The 25,393-nt window shown below is 55.7% G+C and overlaps 2 protein-coding genes across 2 annotated transcripts; one reads left to right on the plus strand and one right to left on the minus strand.

Annotated features, from left to right (window-relative positions):
• Positions 1-1,012: 1,012 nt before the first annotated feature.
• LOC132334948 (serine/threonine-protein kinase pim-1-like) lies at positions 1,013-3,774 on the minus strand. The gene is given in 6 exon segments (XM_059861072.1): positions 1,013-1,706; positions 1,708-1,835; positions 2,122-2,298; positions 2,525-2,894; positions 3,099-3,149; positions 3,235-3,774. Coding segments are annotated over 6 exon segments (1,299 nt in total). The 3' UTR covers positions 1,013-1,673.
• A 17,103-nt stretch (positions 3,775-20,877) lies between these two features.
• Positions 20,878-23,366, plus strand: LOC132334814 (serine/threonine-protein kinase pim-1-like; the record flags this gene model as incomplete). The annotated part of the gene is made up of 5 exons (XM_059860990.1): positions 20,878-21,414; positions 21,534-21,584; positions 21,789-22,155; positions 22,798-22,974; positions 23,223-23,366. Coding segments are annotated over 5 exons (1,239 nt in total), but the record flags the coding sequence as incomplete, so codon positions are not given.
• Between the last annotated feature and the right edge of the window lie 2,027 nt (positions 23,367-25,393).

The following is a 25,393-nucleotide window of genomic DNA, read 5'->3' on the forward strand; positions in this document are numbered from 1 at the left end:
ACTTTTGTTCATCAAGGCCAATTCCAATCTCCTGTATCCTGTTTCCCGCATGTATCATCTACAAAGAAACCCATCTGCTTCATACCATGAATCAAATATACCTTTCCAAGTATTTTCCAAAAATGATGATATAATTACAATTTTGTTAGCACAAATCACATCCATTTATCACAGGAGGCCAAAAGTTTGGAAAAGGATGAAAGATCTGATGATGATGATGACAAAAAAAAAAAAAACTAACCAATTTATCTTTGATAGCAAATGAACACCGGCCGCCCTCCAGCCCCCCGAGCCTGGCAAACTGAGTGGTGCCGTTCCCATGGCATGAGGTGCTGGCAGCCTGAGGAGAGAAACCAGAGAGCCACGGTCAGTCGCAGCAGGCTCCTGTCCCCCTGTCCTGCTATGGCCTGTGCCCGGGCCAGGCTGCTGGCTGTGCTCAGAGCCCAAACCTCCCAACCCATTCTCTGTTTTTAGAGAAGGGCAACGTGGCAGGCACCGTTCCACCTCCTCTGCCTAATCACGGCACAGCAACTCCTCAGCATCTGCAAGAGCGGGATGCCCGTGTGCCCGCTGCCGCCTGCCCAGAGCCCTTCTGCCAGCTGAGCTATGGAGCCGGGTGCCCACCTCTGGAGAGCTGCTGCCAGGAGAGGAGCCGATCCTGCACCAGGTCCTTCTGGAAGGGGCTGTCCCTGCAGACCGTGGCCCCTGGGGTAGTGCTGGCACTGGACATGTTCCACAGACGCTGCAGGCACTTCCCCATCTGGTCTGGGCACCAGGTGTAATCCTCCTGGGAAAAACAGAGAACAATTGCATGGAAGTCAATTCAAAACAAGACCTGGAAACAAGAAAAAGCTCAAAGCCTGTCACCATTTCACAGGCCTGAGGAGGGTCTGACCACTCCATGAGAGAATTAAACCTGCCCACAGGTGGGGAAAATCCCCACCTTTTCCACGCGCAAACGCGCCCTTTCCTCAAGGGCCTGCAAAGCAGACCAGCTGGGGCACGGCTCCGGAACCCGTCCCCCATCCACATGGATGGATGCTTTTGTCAGGCTGGCTGCCCCCGCCTCACCCCCTGCCAGGCTGGCTGGCAGAAGCTGTCAGCAAGGCCAGCAGCCGGCTCCCCTTCCACAACATCCATCCTCTCTCCTGCCAAAAAGCAGCTCGGGGACCAGCATAAAAATTAATATTCCCCAGTGCCACCGAGCGGGGAACCTCTGGCGCAGGGCCAGGCCGAGCCCTGCCCTGCCTGGAAGCACCAGCATCCCCCCACCCCTGCGCCGGCTGGGGACTCATCTTGATTTCATCGGGGCGCAGAGCGTGTCCTCCAGTCAGGGGCCGCAGCCAAAGCCCATTGGCTCTGCCCTGCCAGCGGCCAGCTCCAGGATGGTGTTCCCAGCTCCATGTTGTGCTCCAAAAGAACACGCCAACTGTGCCTCAATTTGCAGTGACATCACGATGCCACTGAGCTGCAGGGGGATGTTTCCCCTGTCCCAGTCTGTGGCACCTTCACTGCACTGCCACCACTTCTCCAATAGGACGGGGAGCTTGGAGCCGCTCCCTCCACAGCTCCCTGGGGACCAACGGAAGCATCTCCTTGGCTGCGCTCTCTCCTCCACGCCACAGGGAAACACTCTGGGCTTTTCTTCCAGCGCCATGAGACACGTGCCGCTGCTACTTGCTGGGCTCCTGTATCCTACTGTGCACAGGCATGCAGCTCTGCTGTCTCCTGGGCCAGGCAGGGCTCCTGCAGCCAAGAATGCTCGAAAAGCTCCTCCAGTGATGGTCTGTCGGTGGGGTCCATGCATAAACACCATCTGATGAGGTGCTGGCACTCTGTGGAGAGAAACCAGAAATCGCCGCTCAGCGGGACAAGGCTCCTGTCCATGCTCTCCCACATTCCACAGTGCTCAGGCCACACCAGGAGTGCTCAGAGCTGCAGCCAAAAGCTTCCCATAGATCCTCTCTTGCAGAGGACACCAGCACAGAGGCACAGGTGCCACCTCCTCCAGCTAAGCCCAGCAGATCCACCTCCTCACCAGCTACAAGAGTAGGAGGCTTCTGTGCCAGCTGCCGCTCCCAACCCCGTTCTTCCCCTCGTGCCTTGAAGGCGCATCCCCACCTTGAGACACCCGGGCGGGGAAGCAGAGCTGGCCCCGGACGATGTCCTCCTTGGTGTGGAAAGGAAGGTGCCCACAGACCAGCTCATAGAGCAGGATGCCCAAGGACCAGATGGTGGCTGGCTGGCCATGGTAGCAGCCAAAGAGGATCCACTCCGGTGGGCTGTACTCCGGCGTTCCTATGGGACACAGGCGCAGCTCATCAGGCATATCCTGCTCCCTCCCTCCTTCCCTCCCTCCCAGCCAGCTCCCGTTCCACAACAGCCAGCCCCTGCCCTGCCAAAAAGCAACTTGGCTGCAGCTGGCTGAAGAAGGATTCCCCCTCCTTCCTTCCCTCCCTCTTCCCCCTCTGCCAGCCAAGGGGGGAACCTCCACTGCCTGGCTGGGCCCTGGCTTTGTGCTCACCTGACATCTGGGTGTAGAACGTGTCCTGGAGGATCGTGCCGCACCCAAAGTCGATGAGCTTCGTCTCGCCCGTGGCCAGGTCGACGAGGACGTTCTCGGCCTTGATGTCGCGGTGCAGGACGCCGCGGCTGCTGCAGTGCTGCACGGCCTCCAGCACCTGGCGGAACAGCCCCCGCGCCACGGGCTCCGTCAGGAAGCGCCGCTCGTGCAGGAAGTACCAGAGATCCTGACAGCGCTCCGGACGCTCCATGACCAGCGCGAAGCCCTCGGGCACCTCGAACCAGTCCAGGAGCCGCACGACGCCGCGGAAGCCAGGCCGCGACACCATCCACATCAGCGCCAACTCCAGGGGCACAGGGGCGCCGTTCTGCTGCGGGGGCACCGCGATGCCGTCAGCGGGGCCGATGCTGCGCCACGCCTCGGGCATCCCCTGCCCGACCCTGCCACTGCTCGCCACCCCCACTCACCCCACGCTCGCTCCCCTCGCAGTGTTCCGGCTGCCGCTCTGCCGGGCCTCGCCTTCGCCCCGCCCGGCACGCCCCGCCGGCTCCTCCCGCTGGCCCCGCTCACTCACCAGCCGCGCCCACTCCGAGATGCGGTCCCGGGACACTCGCTTGATGGCCACCTGCGAGCCAAGGCGAGCGGCGGGCTGAGCTCCTCGGCCGCCGCCCGCCGCCCGCCGCCCCCCTCCGACCGGCCCCGTCTCTTACCGGGGCGCCGTCGGCGAGCCGGGTCCCGGAGTAAACGCTGCCGAAGCCGCCGCTGCCCAGCAGCGAGCCCTCCCTGTAGAGCTGCTCTAGGGGAGGCTTCTCCGCCCGTGCGGGCAGCACCGCGCTCCCGCTCTTCTGCTCGGGGCCCCCGCCCGCCCGGCGCGCTGCTGCTTGCCCAGCCGCCCCGGGCTGCGGCGGCTCGGGGCGGGCGGCCGAGCTGGCGAGAGGCGGAGCTCGGAGCGGGGAAGCTGCCGGCGACGCTGTCGGACATAGGGCGGGAGCCGGGCGGCAGCGGGGCGGCAGCGGGCGGAACCGCCGCAGGGACTTCGTTCGGGGCCGGGGCCTCGGCCGCGGCTGGGCCAGAGCCCGCGCCAGGCGGAGCCAAAAGACCGTGCTGCTCCGCCAGCACCAGAGCGAGCGGCTCTTCCAGCGGCGCCACAGCCAGTACGGAGAGAGCCCGGCGGAGGCGGAACCACGGCGGGCCGGGCAGGGGCGGGCACGGGGCGGCCCCGCCGAGGGGCGCCGTGCGGGACGTGGCATGAGCCGGCCTGGGAGAGGCGGAACACGGACGGCACGGGACGGGACGGGATGGGGAGCAAGTGGAAAGTCGAGCGGAAAACCGATCGAGAGAAGCGCTGCTGCTGCTGCTGCTGCTGCTGCTGCTGCTGCTGCTGCTGCTGCTGCTGCTGCTGCTGCTGCGGAGCCGCCGGAGCTCGCGGCCGTTCCTCCGTTGCCCCCGCGAACCCAACGGAGGAGCCGCCGCGCGCCCCAAGGAACGAAAGAGAGAAACGAACAAATCACACCCCAAAGTCATTCCTATTAGAGAAGTAACCAAAGAAAACAATGTAGCAATAAAGAAGAGTGTCGGCTTGTGCCTTCTTTGTGTGAGGCGAAGCATTTGATGGGGAAGAATTGCCTCTTCTGACAATTTTGCGCAAGTGGAGAGGAGCAGAGCATTTAATTTTCTAGTAGAAAAGGGAAATCATGTCACTAATGTCATCTCTTTTCATCCTCTGTTGACACAGTTGCAGGCTGCCAAAAGACATGGTCTGCAGTGTGGAGCTTGGGGCCAAGTTTCTTTTCCTGCCAGAGGATGAGTAGGGGAAGTATCCCAGAGTCATGGAGTTGTGGCATGGTTTGGCTTGGAAGGGATCTGAAAGATCCCATGGCTGCTGGGAATCCCCCTGCTTTGGCTGCGGACCCCCTTGCACCAGACCGGCTTGTCTAGAGCTCCATGCAGCCTGGCCTTGAACACTGTCAGGGATGGGACATGCACACCTTCTCTGGGCAGCCTGTTCCAGGAGAGTCTTTTTTCTGAATCCCTTACCTAAACCTAATCTCTCTACATTTGGATCCATTCTCCCTTGTCCTCTCCTTTCTGCCCTCATATGAAGTCCCTGTCCAGCTTTCTTGTAGGTTGCCCTCAGGTACTGGAAGGGCACAGTTAGATCAAGGCCCGGTCTCTTTCCCAGGCTGAAGAAGCTGAGCTGTGTCAGCCTTTCCTTGCAGGAGAAGAGCTGCAGCCCTCGCACCATCTCGCTGTCCCTCCTGGGCCCTGCTGCAGTGTGTCCACGTCCTTGCCGTCCGTGCCGGGGAGCCCGGCAGAGCCGGACGCAGCACTGCAGGTGCAGGGTCAGCGGCGGGGAGGAGACACGGCCCTGGCAGCAGCTCTGGGAGCAGCGATTGGCGATGGGCTGCCTGCTCTGCAGAGAGCCGGGGCTCTTGTGCCTGCCCTTGTGCCCAGGGCACCTTTCCCCACCGCCTGCCCGCCCGCCCGCTCAGGGGAAATGCACCCTGTGCCACCCCTCAGTGCCGCCCCTCGCCACTGCCCCAGGGGCTGCCCGGTGCCAGCTGGAGGGCCCCAGGCCTCAGCCTCACCCTGCTCAGCCCAAGGCCCTGGAAAAGCAGATTCAAACACCCACCAAGAAAGTGCCCGAGGATTCCAAGGTCAATCTTTTGTCACCAGCACAGCTTTGCTATCAGAGTCTGGATGGGATTAGAAAATCACCAGGAGAAAAGAGCATGAACAAGTTCTGCCTTGGCACTACCTCAAGGTGTGGGGGTACCAGTTGTCGGTTTCACTGGCTCTGGATTGAAGGGACTTGAGACAGTAATTCATCTTTGGACTCAAGTGTTTATTATTTCTTATCAGTAAAACAGTCTCATTAATGTGAGTTCAGCAACTTTTCATTAGAAGGCACAAAATTGCTAACAATCTCTTGTTCCAAGGTCTTTTAAGACTAAACTATTCAATTAAGAACTGACACCTAGATTATTTTCCCTTTTAACCCAATAGCTGATCCCAAAGAGCCTGCAATGTGGAATTTCTGCCCAATTACAAAAAGCCACCCAAACCCATGAAGAAAGAAGAAGAAGCATGAAGGAGAAACCCAGGATGACAACCTGTGCCGTCCATCTTGCTTCCATCCACAACATACTAAAAATCCCAAAACCTAAATTTCTCAGAATCAGAGTAGACCAAGGCCCAAAACCTGGAGGTGATAAGAATGGATTAAAATTACAACCAAGGAATCTGCATGCTCTAAAAAGGCAGATCCAAGGAACAGCCATGCTAAACAGTTCTTGGAACATGTAAACTACTTTGGGGAAAAGTTTGCTATGCATGAGGGTCTATGAATATTCAACAGGCTGATGAAAGGGAAACGGTATTTCAGGGGGATCCCCGAAGGGAACAGGGTGCTCCTGGCTGAGTGCCAACATGCACCCGGCCATAATAACCATTGCTCCACGGTCCTGGTCTCCCACTGTCCTTTATTAAACTTTTAACATTTTCACAGGAGAGTGAACGTGCTTTTCACATTTAGGAACAGTTTCAGTTTTTTCGTTTTTTTAAAGGAGGGAGTTTTGAAGAGCTACAAGTGGCTAATCTGCCTGCAACAAGGACCATTCCACGGGCTCCTGTCACCTTTCCTGACACGTCTGCTGCAGCTCATGGAGGGTGAAGCCCTGGAGGCTCCTTAGGGGCGGTTATGGACGATTGCAGGCAGTGCCTCGATGCCCTGGATCAGGGGTGCCCCCTCCTGGGAACCCCCACGTTTTCCAAATAGGCATCATCTCCTTCAGGATGCTTCCTTAAGAATCTGAGCTGTACACTGATGACAGAGGTTACAATCTAAACCATTCCCATCAGTCAGTAATATGATTCAGGTGTTAAGATGTTGGAATGTTGGAGGACAGAAGACAGATGATGGACTTTGGACCTGTTTAACATAAGAGATTTGATACCAGGATGCCTTGGAAAAACAAACAGAAGTTTGAAAATTAGATCTCGATGTCAAGAAGATTGAATCAGATGGGTTTGCTGGAAAAAGAAAATCCCATTAAACTCTGCAAGCAAGGGATGTTGTTTTATGCATAAGTTTGTGTAGGTGATTGTAACCTAATCATTGTAGTACACATTACTAGTCTCCCTAAAATAGTATATAAGTGCTTGTATCCCACAATAAAATCAGATTCTGATCCCCGAGTCAGTCTCCCTGTCTCTCTCCATCACTGACACTTCCCTGATAAAGAACTGTTATTCCTGCTCCCATATTTTTACCTGAGAGCCCCCCTTAATTTCAAATTTATACCAATTCTGAAGGAAGGGGTTTACATTTTTCCATTTCAAGAAAGGCTCCTGCCTTCCTTAGCAAACACCTGTCTTTCCAAACCAAGACACAGGAGCCACCTGTATTATACATGGAAATACTTCACACAAAAATAACAAGAGCCTCAAAAAGGCAAAACAGCTTGGTAATTTGTAGAAAGTAACTCTGATCAAAAATAAAATGTGTGAATAGATCGGTCTGAAGATGACATTCACAATTTTCCTGGTGACATTGTGCACTGTACTGTAGCAGGGGATAGTCACTGGACATAGCCAGTAGGGATAACTGGATATGCATTTCAAACTTATTCTTAGTATTCATTGAATTATTCATTGAATCCTCATCCTTCTGTACACTTCAGCTCTGCTGTAAACTTCAGAGACATTTTTTCACAAGCTTCTAACAAGTTACTCTGGATCCATAATTCCTGAGACCAAATGGAGTCCAAATGCCAAGTGGGATTACTCTTTTCAAAACCTGCAGTCACACAGAATGGAGCAGTACTTAAATCATCCTGTGCATCCCATACACATAACAGTCCAGTCACTGACCATCTGCAATATTTTTTTGACTTTTGCTACAAATTACCTTCAAGAATAAGCTAGAAGTAATATCTTGATCTGGTTTAAATTCAGGGATGGCACTGCAATTGCCAAAAAAAATTCTAAGGGACCCTAGTGCTGTTGCAGTAATACAAGAGAACTGTAAGTGTGTATTACTAGTTGTTATTCATATTAGGTAAAAATGGCTCAGGTCAGCTTTGTAAAGCAAGAAACAAAACATGCAGAGTTGAAATGATGGAGTTGGGACAGTGTAGCCAGTCTGCTTTTTGTGAGAGATGCTCTTAAGCAGTGGCAGTAGTAATGCACTTGTCTTCTGTAACTTTGCTCCTTGTGATCTACTGTCCACCTCAGCAACTTTCTCTCCTCTTTTTTTTCCTTTATTTCTCCAGCTGAGTACCAAGAGGAAAAGACAGAACTGCAATGTTACTACCAAAATAATAGATTTTTTTTTCAAACTAAAAAATACTAACAGCTTTTAGAAAACACAACAGAAGTGTTGGAAAGTATAAACAATACAAGGTATTGAACAGTATTTTTACATTATACTACATCAGCCAAACAAATGGATAGTAGGGCTTGAGGAACAAGGATATAATTGAAGTTTTGTTAAAAGGGCTTATTTTGGTCTCTATGTGGTAACTGTCATCACCCTGATGTCAATACTTCACAATCTATTTACATTTTCCTAAGTTGTAATATTTTGCATCATTGATCAGCTATGATTTTTTAGATTTCTCTTGTACCCATCATTGAATTATCTGAGCACAACCTCCAAATAAGACAAATGGCAAAGTAGCAAAGGGCTGCAATAACTGAGCAGCCAACGAGATAAGCTACACTGGCATCTCTTGGCTTTGCCAAATCCTCTGTGAGTGCTTTCGTTTCTTTTCCACTTTGGTTTACAATGCAACACATTTTCATTATTTCTGATGTCTCACCTCTGAAAGAAAAACATAGATATTCTTGTTAGCAGTGTCTTATTGGCCAACAAATCCTTAGAAGCTCTTGTAACTAGAAGTCTTGCAGCCTTGTGAGCCGTGCGGTGGAGATGGGAGCCAAACTCACCCTTCCTGTCTATGCAGAAGATGAGGAAAAGAAATGGCATCATCTAAAAAACTCAGAGGTCTGCTCTCTAGCTCCTTCCTAACTCCTTCAAAGCTCCCAAAGTGTGATTTAGTGACAAACAGATGACAAGGACACGTAATGCTGGCTCTTTGACTCCAAAGCAGCTGCTTTAGAATCTTTCACATAACCCTGTGTAGTTATGTGCCAGAAATGTATCATTTGAAGAAACTTTCCCCACGGAATTGAATGGGGGTTTGTTTGAAAGGTGTTTGAGGAGAAAGCCTCCCAGCAGATGTCCGGGCTTTGGCCTAGCTGTGTCCCTGCTGATTGTGAAGTGTGCCATCAGCTGCAAGGCTTTCTCGGCTAAAAATATCATCAAGTCACTTGGCCTATAAAAGCTGGAGCCACTTTCAGGGCAAATATGGAGACCTCCTCTATGGACGGATGGAGCACCTAGGATTTTCCCAGTTGCCGGGAATGGTTCTCCAGGTCCCTGGTGTAAAAGGGGGCTCCCCAGCAACTGCACATCTGCAAGATAAGAAACAATTGTCTTGGTTTGAAAAGACAGGTGTCCGCTAAGGAAGGCAGAAGCCTTCTCTGAAATGGAAAATGTAAATCCCCTCCCTTCAAATGATTATAATTTAGAAATTATAATGCTCTCAGGGAAAGCTATGGGAATAGGACAGAGCCCGCAGAGCAGGGCAGCGTTTGCTGATGGTCTGAGCCCTTCCTAAAGATCCTGTCGGGCTGTCTTAGACCCCTGGGGCCAGGGATTCCTTCCAGCCTGGGCCACTTTGGGTGGGCTGGGGGCAGCCCCAGAGCAGGTGGCAGTGTGTGCAAGGGCCCTGGGTGGCACGCTGCAGCACGGTCACTGTGGCACGGAACGGAAGCCGGTGTCCAAGGGCCCTTTGTGACACGTGGGAAATAGAAGCTTGCCCGGGTGCTCGGAACACACAACGACGCAGAGCGGGACAGAGCGGTGCCGTGAGGAGCCCCCACACAGCCACTCGTTCCCGTCTGACCCGGAGCTTTTCCACGGCCTTGTTCCTGAGGCTGAGCTTGTGCCCCAAGCACAGGACTCACTGACCCGTGGCCTTCTGAGGCTTCTGTTCTGCAGCTGCCCTCAAGGGCAGAGTGTGGGACTTGGTGCCCCGGAGCTTTTCCAGGACATCTCTCCTGTAACTCCAGTCAGTGACATGGAGCAGAGACCCCCGAGAGTGCCCAAGTTGGCCTGGGTGGAGGAGGAGGAGGAGGAAGAAGGCCCTGGAGCTGCCCCAGCGCAGGAGACTGAAGAGGTGGTGCCGTTCCATCCACCACAGGAGGGTGAGTGGCAGAGCTGGGCCGCAGGGCTGGAGCCTGCAGCCAACTTGGTCCCATCCCATGCCATCCCATGCCCTGGGGACATGCCCACAGACAGGACGGAAGATGGGCCGGGAAGACACCCTGCAGTGGCCGTGCTCCATCCCCATGGGGCATCCCGGGGGTCTCCCTGCCTGGGGAGCGCAGGGCTGGGCTGTGTTCTCCGGCCTCTCCCGCAGCCCCTCAGCTCTGGCTGTGCTCGCTCTTTGCCAGATGCAGCTCTGGAGCGCACGGGAGAGCAGGAATCCAGCCGTGGCCGCTTCTGCAGCACAGATCAGGTACCTGCAGCCACCCCCAGCTGGGTTGGGCCTGCTGTCCCTGCTCAGCCGAGCACCGTGTGTGAAGCAGTCCATGCAACATCCCCGGCTTCTTGCCCTTCTCCTACAGCTCATTCGTGAATTCATCCACAGCATCCAGCAGGGAGAGACCAGCACTGAAATAAATAGGGCAGGAGATCTTTCTCCTTTTCAGTGCCTTTATTAAAAGCGATCAGCTCAGGTTGGGAGGTAAGACGGGTCTGCGGTCACACCTTTGTCGCTCCCAGGAGTGGCTCGGAGGAGGAGGAAAATGCAGCTTCGTCGACTAGGGGGCAGAGCTGGGGGCCCTGTCCCCACAAAAGCAGTGGGGATATTCCCCTAATTCTGCCTTTTGGGTTTTCTGTCGAGGGTACTGGCTCTAGCCAAGGTCTTTTTAGTCTGGGGCTAGGGGCAACAAAGGTTCTCAGTGTCTCTGCAGGCTCTGGACCTTTGTCCTCATGTCTAGACATCACTTTGTTCTCCTAATTCTGTATTGGCTCGTTGCTTTTGGTTTTTTTTTCAGTAAGTGTGGTGGGGGTCCTTCCCATGGCATGCTGGGTCTGAGGTTATTCTGCAAGTCCGCCGATGTCCCCTCCTTTCAGCGGAGAAGGGCCATCCACCTGGCCCAGGCAGGGTGGTACTGATACAAAAAGGGGAATTCTCAACAACAGAGAGTTAATGACCTACTCTTAATAGGTCATTACAACATGAAGCTAACAAAGAACTCTCCTCTGCCACTACTGGTTATACTTGTATTTCTACAACCCTTTGTAAAAAAATTGGTAACCCATTTTTACTCATAACATCGGGCACGTGACCACTATATATGGACAATGGAACACTGTGCTCTATGCTGTTCGGTGGTTTTGCATCAGAGAAGTGATGTTCTAAGAGAAGCAGTTTCCTCCAATGAAAAAAAAAAAACAATCAGTAATTAGCTTTGAGAACTGAGAATCTGTTAAACCACTAAGGAAACTGTACACGGCCCTGTGAAGACACACGGTAAAGATGAAAAAGCCTGGGAGGGTCTCTTTCCCTTCTGGCTGGCACAGAGGTAACAAGGCTGACCCAGCCCCGTCTCAGCCAGGGCAGCCCAGGCGGCTCCTGCCGTGGGGCCGGGCCCCTTCCCAGGGACCCCGCCAGGCCCCATCGGCTGCCGGGCAGGGCAGGGGAGGCCGCGGGGCCGAGGCCGGGCCGGGCCATGGCTGCAGTTCCAACATCTGGGCACTGCTGAGCCCTGCCCCGCCGCCAGCCCGGGCCGAGCCAGGATCCGCCGGGCCCCAGGAGCAGCCCCGGGCCGGGCCGGCTCGGCCAAGGTTCTGCCACCGCTGGGGTTCGCCCACAACCCCCGGGCAGGGGGAGGAGAAGCCATCGGCCCCCGGCCGTGCTGCTGCTGTGTTCTGGCCTGGCTGCTGAGATCCTGGCCCTGCCCCAGCGCGGCCCATCCTGACACAGCCCCAGCGCAGCCGCTGCAGAAACCTCCATGGTAAAACAGCTCCGGCCCAAGGACCGAGCCCGGCCGGGGTCACGGAACCATCTGCAGGCCCCGGGTGAGATATGAACTCTGTCAGTGCTTCCATCCTCCCTCAAGTGAGAGAAAAGGACAAGGTGCAGGCACAGAGAGGGGCAACGTGAACACACCGAGGTCTGTGAAGAGGAAGCTGAGCCCCAGATGGGAGGAATGAGGAGGTGCCTTGATCTTGGGGCTGGAATCCTCTTGTAAAGCTATGGGGAAGGATGTAATTGATCCATCAGACTCTCTTTTTCCTTATATCGCATTGAAAAGTATCGGGAGATGACTTGTTCAGCAAAAGCCTCCATGCTAAAGTAAGCAAATGCTGAAGTAGCTGTGATCCCATGAGAAGTTTGTACAGAGAGCAGAGTGATGAGACCCTGTGCCCTCAGGGAGACAAGACCTCTCTTCCCAAAGAGGAAAATTATTTCAGAAATAGATGAAGAGAACCTCTTCTCTTAAACAGCTCACCTTCAAAGTAATATCCCACAAGCTGACATGGCCCATAAACACAGCTGTGGGAAAAGCTATGAAAAATGGGAGGGACTTCACAAATTTTTCCAGGTGGCTGCTATTCATGGAAATTAATAGCCATGAGAGAACAGTTTTCTTGTGGAGAAGTCTCCCCAAAATTAACAAGAGGAACTTCTCTCCTTAAGTGAACTGAAAAAAACAATATTGTAGAGGTGGTAAACTGACTGAAAATTTTAGGTTTTGTCTCCTTACATTGTCAGTAAGAAAGAAAAGGTTGTAGGGAGAGGAGAAGTGTTCTGAAAGTTTTGTTCTGATTCTTATTGCTCTTTCTTTTAGCTACTGTTAATACCATTTTCTTTATACCCTTTTAAAGTTTTGAGCCTACTTTGCCTTACTCCTACTCCTATCTCACAACAGGAAATGAGCAAGTATATTCCAGTGAGTGCACTGGTAATTAGCCAACACTGAACCAACCACACTAATTGATGCACTGACCAAGAAACCTCAAATTGGTGAACCAAAACCACTACAGAAACCTCCCTGATGAACTGCACGAGAGCAGAGGGAAATGAAGGCAGAGCCATGGTTTATCAGGACTTGCTTGGTCCTAATGAGCCTCACTGTGCATTTGGAGCTGAGCTCTGGAACATCAGGGCCTGGGAGTAGATTGCACAAACCTTTCCAGGAGTCTAAGTAAGAGGAAAACCCCAAAGTGTCTCAAAGCATGAATGGGTCCCATTGAGGTCCATCCCCAACACAGGCTCCTCATGGACTCCTTGGAGGAAAAAATTGGAGGCCAGGGTGTCAGATAAACCTCTCAGAGACTCAGTGAGGAAAGGAAATTCCAAATTACCTTAAACATCCTGAGTGTCTCAAAGCATTAATGAGCCCCACTGAGTGTCAGTACAAAGCTCTCCAGGGACTCCTTAAAGCAGATAATTGGGGCCATGATGGCACAAACCTCTCCCAGAGACTGTATCAAAACGGAAACACCAAGTACCTTAAAAGAACTGAAGTACCTTGAAGCATTAATGAGCCCATTGAGTGTTGTTACTGACAAAGCCTCTCCAGGGACTAATTACAGCAGATAATTGGAGGCCATGATTGCTCACACCTCTCAGAGACTCCAAGGCAAAAGCCAAACCCAAAGTCCTTTGAAAAACCTGCAGTCCCTGGGAGCATTCAGGAGGCCCCAGGGCCATTGCTGAGCAAGGCTCCCCAGGGACTCCTTCCAGCAGATCCTTGAGGCCACTGGGATGTGGGCTAGGGGGGGATGCAGAGGGCAGGACAAGGGGCTGACAGTGCCCAGCCTGGCTGGGGCTGTGCCAGGAGGCCCCAGTGCCTCAGGACAAGGTGTCTCCTCCCAGCCCTTGGTGGCACAGACCCTGCTGTGCCCCAGGGCACCAAGACTTGGCTTCTCTTTGTCCCCAGCTGCCATCACTGCCTCCAGTTCTCTCCTCTGCCTGGGGCCTGGGGACACTTTCTCAGTTGTGTCCCTCAGTGGGACCCATTAAAAGTCCAAGAAACTTTGGAGTTGGATTCTGACTTGGAATTCTGGAGAGGTTTCTTCAGCTCCCTCTCAGGGACTGATGTTCAGGACCTGAGCACAAAGCCCCAGAGGGTCATTAAAGTCCTTGTGCTGTGTCTGTGCCGCTGAGCTGGGCTGGGCTCCTGGCACAGAGGCAGCTCCTGGTAACCAAGAAAAGCTTCAAAAGCACATTTCTCTTGATGAGCAGCTTTTCTCCCAGCCCTGCAGGGCTGGGGCACTGCCTGCAGCCACCCCAGGCACAGCACAGAGGCACAGAGAGCTTCAATCAGTCAGGGCTGGGAAGGTGCTGAGAAGTGCCTGGGCCACAATCACTGCCAGCCCTTGGCACAGGAGCCTCTGGCTGCAGGACAATGCAGCTGCAGCTCCTGGAGCCATCTCCTAAAGCTGGAACATCCCAATGCCTGCAGACTCTGTGAGTACATTCTCTGATTCTCTCTTGTGCAGAGCAGCCAGGGGTGCCCAGGGCTGTCCTGCAGAGCAGGGTCCTGCAGCCCAGGGCGCTGTGCTGGGGCAGGGACTCTGCTGCCTGCCAGGGACAGCTCTCAGCCGGCCCGGGAGCTGCTCCCAGCCCTGGGGGACAAAATCTGGGTGGGAAGATACAGCTGGTAAGGCTTCTCCTTCTGTGGGGAGGATGCTGCATTGTTCAGGACTGCTCCCATCATGGCATTTAACTGCAGAACATTTCCATGTAGATTATACAGGGAGCACAGCAAGGGAGGGGCTGCATAAAAGGGAAAATCCTGCTTTCTTTATCTACTGCTCTGGGTTGCCTGGATGGGAAATTGCCCAAAGATATTTATCTCTCAGTTCAGGTTGAAAAAAAAAATGTATCGCAGATCTGAGTAAACCAGGCCGTGACAGAAATCAGCACAGGACCCCTTAGAGGCAGCATCAGTGTTGCTTTTCCAGCCTCCTCATGGTAGATCTGACTTTGCCATCAGAGCCTGCAGAGCCAGAGCTGCCCTTGGGCTGTGCCAGAGCTGAGAGGGGTTTGCAGGGCAGAGCTGAGCCCCCAGGGCTGGGCTGGGCCCTGGCAGCTCTTGCAGGGCCCAGCCCTGGGCACAGGGAAGCAGCTGCTGGCAGGGACAGCTCCAGGCAGCAGAGCCCTGGGCAGGCAGTGGGGGTAAAGTTTTGCTGGGATATTTAAAATCTTCTCCAAGCCCAACTATTCCATGATTCCTTTTTTTACAGATCCCCATGTCAAGGCACTGCAATGTCCAACAGCAGCTCCATCAGCCACTTCCTCCTGCTGGCCTTGGCAGACACACGGCAGCTGCAGCTCCTGCACTTCTGCCTCTTGCTGGGCATCTCCCTGGCTGCCCTCCTGGGCAACGGCCTCATCATCAGCGCTGTAGCCTGCGGCCACCACCTGCACACGCCCATGTTCTTCGTCCTGCTCAACCTGGCCCTCACTGACCTGGGCTCCATCTGCACCACTGTCCCCAAAGCCATGCACAATTCCCTCTGGAACACCAGGAACATCTCCTACAAAGGATGTTCTGCACAGCTCTTTTTATTTATGTTCTTCATCTCAGCAGAGCTTTCTCTCCTGACCGTCATGTGCTACGACCGCTACGTGTCCATCTGCAAACCCCTGCACCACGGCACCCTCCTGGGCAGCAGAGCTTGTGCCCACATGGCAGCAGCTGCCTGGGCCAGTGCCTTTCTCTATTCACTGATGCACACGGCCAATACATTTTCCCTGCCCCTGTGCCATGGCAATGTCCTGGGCCAGTTGTTCTGTGAAATCCCCCAGATCCTCAAGCTCTCCTGCTCTTTCTACAAACTCAGGGAACTTGGGCTCATTGCTGTTAGTGGCTGTTTAGGATTTGGGTGTTTGGTGTTCATTGTTTTCTCCTATGTGCAGATCTTCAGGGCTGTGCTGAGGATCCCCTCTGAGCAGGGACGGCACAAAGCCTTTTCCACCTGCCTCCCTCACCTGGCCGTGGTCTCTCTGTACATCAGCACTGGCACATTTGCTCACCTGAATCCCCCCTCCATGTCCTCCCCATCCCTGGATCTGGCCCTGTCAGTTCTATACTCGCTGATGCCTCCAGCCTTGAACCCCCTCATCTACAGCCTGAGGAACCAGGAGCTCAAGGCTGCAGTGTGGAGACTAAAGACTGGATGGTTTCAAGGACATTAAACTGCTGTTGAATTTCTGCAAATCACTTGTAATAAAAGTGATATTTGATATTCACTTTGGTTAGGTCCTGGGGTTTTTTCTGTTGTAATACTTTTATCAATATTGTCCAAAAATAAATGTAATTGTTTGGTCCATTTCTCATTTTCTTTCTCTCCACGTTCCCTGTGACCACAGGCTGTGTCAATGAGAGGCTGCAATCTCAGTGGTTACAAATGAACTAAAGGATGTCCCAGCAAAGTTTTCTGCAGAGTTGCCCTTGTGTTGCCTTCTCTGGAGCTGCAGCAGCAATGTCTGTGTGCAGAGCTGGGGGCAGATCAGTGCTGGCACAGCAGCTGTGCCCAGCAGCAGCAGCACTTGGTGTTGCCAGTGCTGCTCCCGTGGCCCTGCCCCGCTGCCCTGGTGGCCCTGGTGTTGCTGTAGGGCCTGAGTGCTCTCGGGGCCGGGCACAGCCCTGGGGGTGGCAGTGCCAGGGCTGCAGCAGGGACAGGCCATGGGCACTGCTGGGGCAGCGCTGACACCTCAGGCCAGGCCCTGGGGGCTCCAGGCTCCTTGCCCAGGCTCTCTCAAGAACACGGCCAGTCCAATACTGATCACAGAAAACCCCCGTGAGCAGCCCCAGGGTGGCCGTGGGCAGGCTGGGGGCAAACAGCATGGCTGGTGCTCTGCAAGGGCCCTGGGGGAGATGGGAAGGAGCAGCAGAGCAGGGGCTGATCCATCCCCAGTGTGCTGGACAGCCCAGGGCAGCGTCCCAGAGCGTCCTCATGGAGTTGCCAACAACATCCCCCCTCTGCAGCCCTGGCCTCTCCCCCAGCTCACACAGGTGCCCCATCCTTGCAGGCACAGGCACGGCAGCACTGGCGCAGGAGCCCCTGTTTGCATTGCACAGAGCAGGGGGAGCACCCCCATGGTGTTGGTGTGGGGACATGAACCTGAGGGAGCACAAATGCTATCAGCCCCTGGGGCCAGCAAGGGCTGGGGGACACCAGGGAAACCAATCAGGTTTGTCCTGGCTTCTGCACTCAGCCAGAAAGTTTGTTCCCATGGGCTGGGAGCTTCCTGTCCAACTGCAGACGCTGTTGCTCAGAGCCAGGGCTGCCTGGCAGCCAGCCCCAAACTGCCCTGAGCATTTCCTTGGCTTCACCTTTGCTTTCCTTACTCTTCCTGCTACAAATTTCTTCTCATTGCCCACCCCTGTTCCCTCCCCTGCAAACAGCCCATTCCTGTTTGCCCTTCCCTCTCTGGCCCCACTCCCCATTGCAGTTCCTGACTTGGCACCATGGGAATGTCCCTTGGGGAGCTGGATCATCCCACAAGTGCTGCAGGAATTTTCTGCAGGCTCCTCCAGTGCCTCCTGCTGCTCCCCTGCCAGAGGCACCACAGGCCAGGGGGGCACATCTGGGCTGCTGTGTCTGCCTCTGGGGCTCCCTGTTCTGGGCAATGAGGAGGAGCTGCAGAGGCTCTGCAGGACTGACAGGATGGGCTTTGGGCCTGGCAGGAGAAGCTGAGGGACCTTGGCTGCTGGAGCTTCTGAAGAGGAGGCCCAGGGCTCATCCTGCAACTGCTCCAAGGGTGGTTTCAGAGAATCCCAGAATCAGCAAGGGTGGAAAAGGCCATGGAGATCATCAGGCCTAAGCTGTGCCCTGACACCGCCTTGTCCCCCCTGAGCCTCCTCTTCTCCAGGATAAACAATCCCAGCTCCCTCAGCCACTCTGAACAGGACTTGTGCTCCAGACCCCTCCCCAGCCTTGTTGCCCTTCTCTGGACATGCTCCAGCCCCTCCATGTCCTTCCTAAATTGGGGGCCAGAACTGGACACAGTACTCGAGGCGCTGCCCCAGCAGTGCCCAGCACAGGGGAAGAATCACTGCCCTGCTCCTGCTGGCCACACCATTCCTGATCCAGGCCAGGAGCCATTGGCCTTCTTGGCCACCTGGGCACACTGCTGCCTCATGTCCAGCCTGCTGCCCATCAGTCCCTGCAGGTCCCTTTCTGCCTGGCTGCTGTCCAGCCACTCTGTCCCCAGCCTGTAGAGTGGGAGGGAGGAAGGGAGGAAGGAAGGAAGGAAGGAAGGAAAAGAGGAAGGGGGTCCAGATCCAGTCCTTCCTGAAATGTGATATTTGCTGGCACTGCCAGTTCCCTGATCTGGATATTTCCCTATTCTGGCACAGCCCAATTGCAGCAACGTGCTGGCACAGGAATCAGAATTCCTGGTACTTGTACGTACTATATAAACCTTCTTGTAAACCTCCTTGTATACATACTATATAAACCTTCTGTCAAACCTTAAAAATTCTCTACAAATTCATGTCCAGCATTACTGGGTCTAGCACCGCTCAGATCTGGTGTTTGCTGGCACCGCCAGTGCTCAGATCCAGCAGTTTCCCAGTGGCAGCACAGCCCAAGTGCAGCAGGTTGCTGGCACAGAAAGCCAAAACCCAGCAATTTTCTGGTGTCAGCACCGGCACCACCCAGATCTGCTGTTAGTTGGCACTGCCAGTGCCCAGATCTGGCAATTTCCCAGTGCTGGAACAACCCAAATGCAGCAATTTTCTGGCAAAGAAAGCCAAATCCTTGCAGCTTCCTGGTGCACCCACCAGCACGGCCCACATCTGGTGTTGGCTGCCACTGCCTGTGCCCAGATCCGGACATTTCCAGGTTCCAGCACAGCCCAAGTGCAGCAAGTTTTTGGAAGAGAAAGATAAAACACAGCAATTTCCCGGTGCCAGGACTGCCACTGCCCAGATCTGGGGTTTCCCAGCACTGCCAGTGCCCAGATCCAGAGATTTCTGGGTGCCAGCACAGCCCAAGTGCAGCCATTTGCTGGCGCAGAAAGCCAAAACCAAGCAAATACCTGGTACCTACAGCAACCCGATCTCATGTTTGCTGACACTGCTAGTGTCCCAAGCAGGAATATTTCAGATGCCTGTCCAGTGTAATTCCAGCAGTTTGCTGGCACAGAAAGGGAACATTTGGCAATTTCCCAGTGGGGGCACAATCCCTGCCCAGATCTGGTGTGCGTTGGCACTGCCAGTGCCCAGATCTGGCAATTTCCCAGTGCCAGCACAACCCAAATGCAGCAATTTTCTGGCAAAGAAAGCCAAAACCTGGCACACTGGTGTGTGTTTGGGCTGGTTTAAAAGAAGAAGGAGGCTTCAGCTTAAGGCCGTGGGAAAACCCTCTTTAGTTAGGCTGAGCAGGAGCTCCTGCCCATATTCCTCTTGTTCAGTTATGCAGACTGTTACCAGAAAGTTCTGATTTCTCTTTGCTACCATTGGTTACTTTTTACTGCAAAAATTATAATATTCTTAATCGTTCCTTCCTCTTGGATCCTTCCCTCAGACCCTACCTTAACCCCTCCCCATAAATAAATGTATAAATATCCCTGCTAGACCTTGGACCCAGTCTTTTTTCTGCTTCGCTCTCTGAACTGTGCACGCCGTCCTGTTTGTTGTGTTTGCCTTCATTAAAGTTCTGTTTCCAGGCACCCAGATGAAAGCAGTCTCTCTCTGTAAAGGGCCAGAGCTGGTTCTCAGGGCAACCACTGGTCAAGGGTCTGGACTGGTGTTTGCTGGCACCACCAGTGCCCAGATCTGGAAATTTCCCTGTTCCAGCACCACCCATGTCCAGCAATTTGCTGGCAAAGAAAGCTGAAACCTGGCAATTTCCCCTTGCCAGCACTGCCCAATCTGGTGTTTGCTGGCAGCAGGACTCCAGGAAGGAAGGAAGGAAAGAAGGAAGGAAAGGGTCCAGATCCAGTCCTTCCTGGAGCCTGGAGCCTGGAATGGGATGTTTGCTGGCACTGCCAGTGCCCAGATCTAGAAATTTCCTTATTCTGGCACAGCCCAAGTGCAGCAATTTGCTGGTACAGAAATCTAAAACCCGGCAACTTCCTGCAACTGGCTCTGGGACCTCCCACATCTTGTGTTTGCTGCACCAGTACCCCGATTTGGAAATTTTCCAATGCCAGCAGAGCCCAAATCCAGCAGATTTCTGCCACTGGCAGCGACACGTCCCAGATCTGGTGTTTGCTGGCAGCGCCAGTGCCCAGATCTGAAAACTTCCTGGTGCTGCCACAGCTCAAGTCCAGTGATTTTCTGGCACAGAAAGACAAAATTTGGAAATTTCCAGGTTCTGGCTCCAGCAACATCAAGATCTGGTGCTGCACACACAGTGCAGTGTGGAAAGCCAAGAGAAGCGGCAGCTGGTGGCTGCAGAAGTTCAACCTTGTTCTCCACAAGAGGTTCTTGAAAAGAACAGACAGGAGAAGATTCCTGGAAAACTGAAACAGCTTTCCAGAAGTGACATGAAAACAGAAGCCACAATCCAGGACGTTTTCCTCTATTTATTTCTATGCTCCCCTTCTCCATGTTGCACTGCTTCTCCATCCCAGTAATTGTAGATGCACCTCACCTACAAGATTGGTGACTTAGCAAGTTTTAGGCACTCTAAAATACCATGAGCCACACACACTTTTCCTTGTCCTGTTTTTACTGGAAAGCAACACTGGAGATGGAAGTGCAGTGCTGGGGTCAGGTAAGAATCCTACACCAAGGGAAGGTGTCCCGACAGTGTTTGACCCTCAGCAAGGACAATGCCCAGCAGCAAGCGAGGGGATTGCTCTGCCAGCGTGCAGGAGTCAGGGCTCTGCATCTGGGCTCAACACTGAAAAGTTCCCGTGTTCGGAAAGACGAAGGGGCTGTCCCCGGGGCGCGCGGGGCTCGGCCGTGGGGCTCGTGGGGCGAGCGGGGAACGGACACGGGGACGAACGGCACCGGGGCTTCAGTTGCAGCGGCGGCAGCGGCGGCGGCAGCGACAGTGGCGGCAGTAGCAGCGGCAGCAAAAAACCAGAGAAGCCTCTATACTCTTTTTCTTTCTCTTTTTCTTTCTCTCCCTTTCCCGCTGTCGAGCACTCTTCACTCGGGGCCCGTTTCCCGGCGTTCCTCTCCTCCCCCCGCCTCCCTCTCTCCCCTTGCCGGGCCCAGCCATGCCCCCGGCCCGCCCCCGGCCCCGGGCGGGGCTGCCCCGTCCCCGTCCCCGTCCCCGTCCCCGTCCCCGTCCCCGTCCCCGTCCCCGTCCCCGGGCGTCCCGCCGCAGTCTCGCCTCCGCCCGGCTCTGGCCGTACTGGCGGTGGCGCTGCTGGGCGGGCATCAGTGCCTGGGGCTCGGGCGGCATCGCCGCCCTTTGTCTCCGCCTGGCCCGAGCCCGGCCCCGGACCCGACGCTGGGCCCGACGCATGGTCCATCCCCGACCCCGACCCCGGCCCCGGCTCCTCCCGGGGCCCGCAGAGGACACACGCGGCGCGGCCGCTCCCGCCGCCTCCGCTGCGGCTTCCCCGGCCCGAGCTCCGCCGCTCGGCAGCGCGGCCGCCGGCCCCGAGCCTCCCGTGTCGCGTTCCAAAGAGCGAACGCCCGGGGATGGCCGGCCCGGGGCGGGTGAGGGGCGCTCGGGGGCCGTGGCTGGCCCCGGGCCGAGCGCTGACAGTCGCGTCCCGCCCGCAGGGAAGGCGCAGGAGGCCCTGCAGGAGCGGTACCGGCTGGGTTCGCTGCTGGGGCGCGGCGGCTTCGGCAGCGTCTTCGCGGCCACGCGGCTCTCGGACGGCGCCCCGGTGAGCGGCGGGGCCGGCGGCGGGCGCAGGAGGAGGGGGCGGAGGAGGAGGAGGAGGATGGGGCTGTGCCTGGGCAGGGCGGGCGGCGAGCTCAGCCCGCTCTTCCCCTTGGCTTGCAGGTGGCCATCAAAAGGGTGCCACGGAACCGCGTCCGGCACTGGGGCGAGCTGGTGAGTGAGCGGGGCCAGCGGCAGAAGCCGGGGCTGCCGGGCGGGGATGAGCCGAGGTCCGGCAGGGTGGAAGCCGCCAGGACGGCTCGAGGGGAAGCAGGCGTGGGGCCAGCGCAGGGCGCAGAGCATCCCGGGCTTGGTGAGGGCTTCCCCAGGCCTGGCACGGCATCGGCTCCCACGGACGGCATCGTGCTCCTCCCGCAGCCCGACGGCACCAGAGCACCGCTGGAGATTGTGCTGCTGGACAAGGTGTCCACCGGCTTCCCCGGTGTGGTGCAGCTGCTGGAGTGGCTCGAGCTCCCCAACTACATCGTGATGGTGCTGGAGCGGCCAGAGCGGTGTCAGGACCTGCGGCATTTCATTCGGGCACGGCGGTTCCTGTCCGAGGAGGTGGCGCGGGAGCTGTTCCGCCAGGTGCTGGAGGCCGTGCGGCACTGCACCAGCTGCGGGGTCCTGCACCGCGACATCAAACCAGAGAACATCCTGGTTGACCTGGCCACCGGGCAGGCCAAACTGATTGACTTTGGCTGTGGCACCTACCTGCAAGACACAGCCTACATGCACTTTGCAGGTGAGCCTCCACAGGGGTGTCCTCCTGGTGCTGGCATCTCATGGCCCAGCATCTCCCAGCCCAAGCTGGCTGTGGCAGAGGGGATTCTCCCTTTTGCTGCCAGTCAGGGGACTGAGTCTTCAGCTGAGTTGCTTTGGAGGGGGGCTGGGTGGGGAGCCATCTTCCAGCCCTGCTGGCAGCCTTTGCCAGCCACTCTTCCCAGGATGGGGGCTGGGCTGGGGCAGCCAGCCTGACAAAAACCCCCATTGGTGGGGGTAGCAGGGAGGGGTGGCTGGAACCTGTGCCCCAGCCAGTTTGTTGTGCAGGCGAGAGGAAGGGCTTGGACTGCTCCACTCGCCCTGTTTGCCTTGGCTTCATAATATTTTAGGAGCAATGCAAGCAGGGAGGATAAGGGAATGTTTTTTCCCCAGCACGGAGGGGTTTTCCCTTTGCATGTCATGGTCAGGCCTAGCCAGGGCTGCCCTCTTCCAACACCAGTGGCTTCTTTTGCAGCCCTGAGTTTATGCACAAGTCCCAGGTGCTGGCGAGAGGGCAGTGGTCACCCTGTGTGCCACTGATGCAGCCCCTGCACACCCAGGGATGCTGGGGCCAGGCTGTGGGAGCAGCAGCATCCCCCTGCTGAACTCCATCTGTATTCCATAGGAACACCGTCATACAGCCCCCCGGAATGGAACCACTATGGCTGGTACCACGGCGGGGCAGCAACGATCTGGTCCCTGGGCATCCTGCTGCACCAGATGGTCTGCGGGGAGCACCCTTTCAGGACGGGCTGGAACATCTGCTGGGGCCAGCTCTCACTGCCACAAGGGCTCTCTCAAGGTGGATCCTCTTCTCTGGGCATGGGGGGAATACCAGTGCTGGGAGCCAGCAGCGGGCTCGTGAGGATCCCGCTCTGGCAGCTGCTGAGGAGGGGGCACATGTCCTGCTCTCCTCCAGAACAGGGAATTGATGGGAAAGTTGAGGCCCAGCTCTGAGCGCATCCAGAATGGCCTGGGCATGGGAATAGTGGGGCAAAGCAGACAGGAGCCTTCTCCAGCTGAGCGGCAGTTTCTGCTTTCTCTCCCCAGAGTGCAAAGATCTGATCAGGTGGTGTTTATCCGTGCACTTCTTGGACAGACCCACATTAGAAGACCTGTTCTGTGATCCTTGGGTGCAGGATATTCCTCTGCCATAGAAGAAGGGAGAGAGCCACAGGCACACTTTGATCCAGGGCCCTGGTAAGTTCCAGCTCCACACACACCTTGGCAATCAGAAGCAAAGGAACCCAGAACCTTTTTGTGCTGCCAGTGTCACTGCCCAGGGGTCATGGGATGGGAACACGCAGCCCTTGTGCTGGAGCTGAGCTGCCCTGCCCAGCACTGGTGGCCACCATCCAAGCTGGTTTTGCTTGTCCTGGTTCCCTGACAGCTGGGGCCCTGGGCAGAGCCCTGAGAGCCTGGTCTCACCGCAGGGAAGGAGAAGGAGCCCCTGGAGTAGCTGTACCGGGTGGGGATGTTGCTGCTGCTGCTGCTGGAGACAGCAAGGATGACATCAAGGATGACAAGCTCTTCCTCAGCCTGGCCACCGGTGGTTGAAGGTGATGGACTTTGATTCTGGCACCTTCTGAACAAAGCCAAAGTCCACAGGGAATTTGCAGATGAGTCCAGAGCTGGGGAAATGCTCCCAGATTTGGGCATTGCCCAGCCTGGCAGGGAAGCAAAGGTTCCCCCTTTGCTGGGGCAGATGCAACTCATTCTTGAGTCAGCTGCCCAGCTGCTTTTTGGCAGGGCTGGGGGGATGGGCTGGGGTGGGTACAAAATGGGAGTGGGCTCCTGGCCCTGCCAACAGCCCCAGCACCCACCGTGGCCTGGGCTGGGGCTGGGGCAGCCAGCCCGACACAAACAAACCCCATGGTGGGAGCAGAGGTGGGACTCCAGAAGCTGTGCCCAGCTGCTTTGCTTTGCAGGCAAGGAAGGGCTTGGGCTGCTGCACTGCCCTTGTTTGCTTTGGGATCCCCGTGATTTTGGGGGGCAGTGCAGGGGGGAAGAGAGAAAGTGTGGGCTTCCCTCACCCATGGCTGGGTTTTTCCCTAGCGTGTAGGGGTTGGGCCTTCCTCAAGGCCCTGACAGAGATAAGAGTTTTTCCCTTTTTTCTTGTTTTCCATTTTTGTCTCCAATCTTTTTTCAATAATGTGTTGTTTGTTTTTCCAGAGCAAGCATTCTGGGTGGTCCAACGTGGATGGGGAAGTGATTGGGAGCAGCTGTGGCGTGGATGGGCCGTGCCCTTGGAGAAGGCTGAGGACATGGTTTGGGAGCAGCTTTTCTTCCAGCCGTGGATGGCGTGAGGTGGGTCCCTGTCTGCTTGGCAGGGTGGGATCAGAGCTTTTGGGAGATGGCAGCGAGCACAGGAGCATCCTGCTCTGGGCAGCTGCTGAGGGCTGGATGTGCCATGGCTGGCTGCAGGCTGGGCACATGTCCTGCCCTCCTGCTCTGTTCCAAAGGCAGCAGGGATGGGCAGCTCTGGGCACAGCTCTGGGCACAGCCAGCATGGCCTGGGCACCGCAGGCCTTGGCACAAGGGGACAGGAGCCCTCAGCTGACTGGCAGTTTCTGCTTTCTCTCCTTGCAGCCGGGCTCTGCGGGTGCTGAGGCTGCTCTGGGCTCTGCCAGGGCTCTGCTGGGCTCAGCCCTGGGCCCAGCTGGGCTGGCTCTGCCCTCACATTGCTCTGACAGCTTTGCATCAGACGGGCCCGTTCTGAGCACAGCGCCTGAGCTTTCTGCTTTGGCAGGTGAGTGAGACTCTCCTGCAGGCCCAGAGATTGCAGCTGGGGACACACATCCAATTGGCAAGGACCCAGACTCTCCACAGTCCCATCTAACCCCCTGGATCTGCACAGGGTGTTTTGTCTGTCCCATTCTTGCTTCTTTATTGGCTGGAATTGTGCAATTGCACTTTCTTCCTCCTCTAGAAGTGCCACGAGTGGGCCAAGGCTGGTGAGTGGGCCGTGTTCCTGAGGCAGTGCAGGCTGGAGCTGATGGATGGAGAATTGCCCTTCTGCACTTCCCAGCCAGAGCAAAAAGCCGTAAGTGGGATTTGGTGTCTTTAAGAAATCCCTGACAGTTTCAAAGGGAATGTGCAGCTCATTACCAGGGTGAGGAGGAAGGTCATCTTCTAAAGGATTTGGGGATTGACAGAGTTTCCATTCCCAGTCCTGCTTGGAGCTGGAAGGGCACAAAGCAATTTTTGGGGTTTTTTTTTTG

The sequence above is a fragment of the Haemorhous mexicanus genome, chromosome 16 (genome assembly GCF_027477595.1).
Source record: "Haemorhous mexicanus isolate bHaeMex1 chromosome 16, bHaeMex1.pri, whole genome shotgun sequence".
Lineage (NCBI taxonomy): Eukaryota > Metazoa > Chordata > Aves > Passeriformes > Fringillidae > Haemorhous > Haemorhous mexicanus.